The 3633-nt window shown below is 40.9% G+C and overlaps 2 protein-coding genes across 2 annotated transcripts in view; one reads left to right on the top strand and one right to left on the bottom strand.

The window, feature by feature from the left end:
* cdc26 (cell division cycle 26 homolog) overlaps nucleotides 1-1321 on the top strand; it is a 2255-nt gene extending 934 nt beyond the window's left edge. The window contains exons 2-3 of the mRNA XM_037692482.1: nucleotides 828-927; nucleotides 1090-1321. Of these exons, the coding sequence (XP_037548410.1) occupies nucleotides 847-927; nucleotides 1090-1302 (294 nt within the window). The 5' untranslated portion in view covers nucleotides 828-846 and the 3' untranslated portion in view covers nucleotides 1303-1321. The remainder of the gene's footprint in view (nucleotides 1-827; nucleotides 928-1089) is intronic.
* A 559-nt stretch (nucleotides 1322-1880) lies between these two features.
* fer (fer (fps/fes related) tyrosine kinase) overlaps nucleotides 1881-3633 on the bottom strand; it is a 19840-nt gene continuing 18087 nt past the window's right edge. Inside the window, exons 19-20 of the mRNA XM_037692200.1 lie at nucleotides 3412-3534; nucleotides 1881-3328 (exon numbers count right to left, since the gene is read on the bottom strand). Coding sequence (XP_037548128.1) covers nucleotides 3192-3328; nucleotides 3412-3534 — 260 coding nt within the window. The 3' untranslated portion in view covers nucleotides 1881-3191. The remainder of the gene's footprint in view (nucleotides 3329-3411; nucleotides 3535-3633) is intronic.

Here is a 3633-nt window from a genome sequence, read left to right on the forward strand (position 1 = left end):
GGGGGGGGGGGGGGGGGTAATTGAATATATATATAGGGCAGCACGGTGGCTCAATTGATAGAGCTGCTGCCTATCAGCGAGCAGGTTACCCCACCATCAGACATTTACACCTCCAGATGTAGGAAAAGAGCCACCTGCATCATGAAGGACCTCACTCACCCAACACACACTTTTTGCCCCGCTCCCCTCAGGAAGGAGGCTGATGAGCATTAAGTGTAGAACCCCTAGACTGAGGAACAGCTTCTACCCTGAAGCTTTTAGACTCATGAATCTCTAATCAGGATAATCACTGTGAAAAAAAATCACTGTAATGCCACTTTGTTGATATGTGCTGCTGACTATCCATGCTGCTGATCTCATGCTGCTGATATTCTCATACTGCTCATTCAGTCATACCCATTTGCTCACACACTCATGTTCGTGCTGCTGTTTGGCGTATTGTTTTTGTACTACCAGTGCTTAGTGTATTCTTAATTTAGCATATTTCTTAGTTCATATCTTAGATCTTATTTTTTCTTTACAATGTATACTGACGTTGGATGTAACTGGGACCGTGTACACAATTTCCTTCCACATGTGCATGTGGTGCGAATGACAATAAAAACCTTGACTTGATGGCGGCAACATCGATGTACGATTCAGCGCTCATTGAGGCGTGTACATGTCTATGGGACTCAAGATGAAGAAAACAGTATTTTTATAATTCTACTTTTTAGTGTTTCAACATTCATGTTTACAGCTGTCATTTAAACGGCAAATAAAAATGGTTTCTTCTTTTTAATGGTTAATAATCAATAGCTGATCAAAGTGATCGTTTGTTTTAACAGAGTGAAAAATAAGAAAAAGATGCTGAGGAGGAAACCAACTCGTTTGGAGCTCAAGATCGACGACACAGAAGAGTTTGAGAGCATCAAGAAAGAACTTGAGGTTTCCACCAGTCACGTCTTTACTCCTGTCAGCAAAACACCTTATTGATCAGGCATCTGGTTCCTGCTGTATTGTAGAATTAAAAGTAATAGATTGATCATATCTGAATTAGTTCATTCAGCTGAGTGGTAAACACGTTTGTTTGTTTGTTTTGCTTTTTAGGCCAGAAAGCGTCAGCGAGATGAAGCAGAATCAGGAGGTGGGGTGGGAGGAGCTTCTGTCATTGGAGTTGATCTAATTGGGGGTGGAGCTTCTGCTGCAGCCTCATCTTCAACTCCTGTGTCGAGGGCGGAGCTTATCAATGAGAGAATCGGCTACAAGCCTCACCCCAAACCGGCCACGCTGCCAACCTTATTTGGAAGTTTACAGTTTTAATAAAGTTGGGACAGAAAAATTGTCATCAGTCTTGTTTCATAGATTAATGTTGGTTCTTTATATATAAATATTGTAAACAAAAATATTTACTTGCACTCTGACAGAACTGGTCTAAGCTCAGAACTTTAAAAACACGGTAGAGAAGAGAACAGCTGTAGAACTACTAGCTTCTGTTGCGTCTCTAAATTTCCTGCAGTTTAGAGGAACAAATGCCAGTAAGTACTGAGAACGACTGATAACCAGTTGAGTGGTGCGGTTCTAAAGTCCATTTTAAAAATAAGGTTTTATTTGTAAACATAGTCATACAAAGTTACTGAGATCATAGGATTTATTTTCGTAACAAATGATACATTTTTAACAAATGTAAAAGACAATTAGTTCTGGAAAAAAACAGTTGGGAGTTTATTTACACAAACAGTAGGTGGCGCTTTGAGCTCGGACAGCTCCCTTTAGGCTCCGCCCCCATGCATGCAGCCTAGGAAATTGTTTTAAACAGATAACGATATGTATTGTAAAAAGTAAAAATATAAATGTAACTTCTGTTACCATGACAACATTTTAAGGTGAAGACTGCTGGAAAATATTTAATATAAACTAAACCAAGTCAAAAACTACTTTCTGTGGCAGAGTGGGTGTGGCCTGAAACAACTGGCAGCTGCTCGTCATAAAATGTATAAATTTATGATAAATAAAAGTAAAAAAAAGCTCTTTGGGCCTTGACAAAAACATTAGTGCCATAATGTAGGGGGTGGAGCTTTACATAAATATGTTTCCATGATTTGAGTCCAGGAGTGCGGGGGGGATGGGGTCCATAACTAATGTGATTTTCAAATTGTTTATCCACAAAAAATGTGTAAACAAATGAAAAATACATTTTGAGAAACTTTTTTTTAATTTTCCACGATAGCAGTGGTTTTCAACAATAGCATTAGTTTGCAACCTTAACGTGGGTCGACCACCATAGCATTGATTTACCACCTTAGCATTGGTTTCTCAATGGTTTGCCACATTAGCATTAGTTTGCCACATTAGCATTAGTTTACCTTTAGTGTTGGTTTTCCATCGTAGCTGTGGTGTGCCACTTTAGCCTTGGTATAACGTGTGTACCACCTTACTTTGCCACCTTAGCATTGGTATGCCATATTTTCATTGGTGTACCACCCTAGAGTTGGTTTATCATGCTTGCCACTTTAGTGTTGGTTTACCACCTTGGCACTGGTTTCACGTTGGTTTGCCACCATAGTGTTGGTTTGTCTCCTTAGCGTTGGTGTACCATTGATTTGCCAGCTTAAGTGTTTGTTTACCACTTTAGCATTTGTTTATCATTGGTTTGCCACATTAGCATTAGTTGGATTCCTTAGTGTTTGCCACCTTAGTGTCGGTGTGCCATCTTAGCATTGGTTTAGTTTGTTTGCCTCCTTAGGGTTGGTTTAACGTTGGTTTGCCATCTTAGCGTCGGTGTTCCACCTTAGCAATGGTTTAACGTGTTTGCCATCTTAGCATTGGTGTGCCTCCTTAGCGTTGGTTTACCGTTGGTTTGCCTCCTTAGCATTGGTTTACCGTTGGTTTGCCAAGTTTGCCTCCTTAGCGTTGGTGTACCACTGGTTTTTGACACTTTGTTGGTTTACTACCTTTAGTGTTCGTTTACCTTAGATTTACACCTTGGCATTGGTTTACCACAATGTTGGTTTACCAGTGTTGGTTTGCCGTAAGTTTCCAGTCTATGAGGTGAGTACACACCTGCACATTTGTATAACACCACACAGGTAGCTGTTGTAGGTGTGACAGAAAGGAAGACTTCAAATATGATTTTACTTCCTGTCCAGTCAGACTCAGAACCTGCCCACTTCTCCCAGACAGAAAGAAAGGCTGTTGATGGCGTTTTGAGTTTATTTCTTCTTAATAGCAGCCAGGTCTCGCTGCAGCTCCAAGAACTTGGGTCGGTCCTCTGGGTTGTACTGCCAGCAGCGCTGCATCACTTTGTATACCTCGTCAGGACAACGCTGAGGACATGTCATCCTGTAACCTGGAAGCAGCCATTTCCTTGATTAAAAAACAATCCAATTTGTAATGTAAATATAAAGGACTAAAATCTCTGACTACGTTTACCTTTCTCCACCTGTTCCCGCGCCTGTTGATTGGTCATTCCTGGATAAGGACACACCCCCAGACTGAAGGTTTCCCACAGCAGGATGCCATAACTCCACACATCACTCTCTGAGCTATAACGTCCTGCAGCAGCCAACCAGAGTGAGAGACAGACAGCAACCAATCGGAGTTAAAACTAATGGGCAGCAGTAAACATGCAGGTTTTTTATTTTATTAATATAT

Source organism: Nematolebias whitei, chromosome 18 (genome assembly GCF_014905685.2).
Source record: "Nematolebias whitei isolate Nwh7 chromosome 18, NemWhi1, whole genome shotgun sequence".
In the NCBI taxonomy this organism is placed as follows: domain Eukaryota; kingdom Metazoa; phylum Chordata; class Actinopteri; order Cyprinodontiformes; family Rivulidae; genus Nematolebias; species Nematolebias whitei.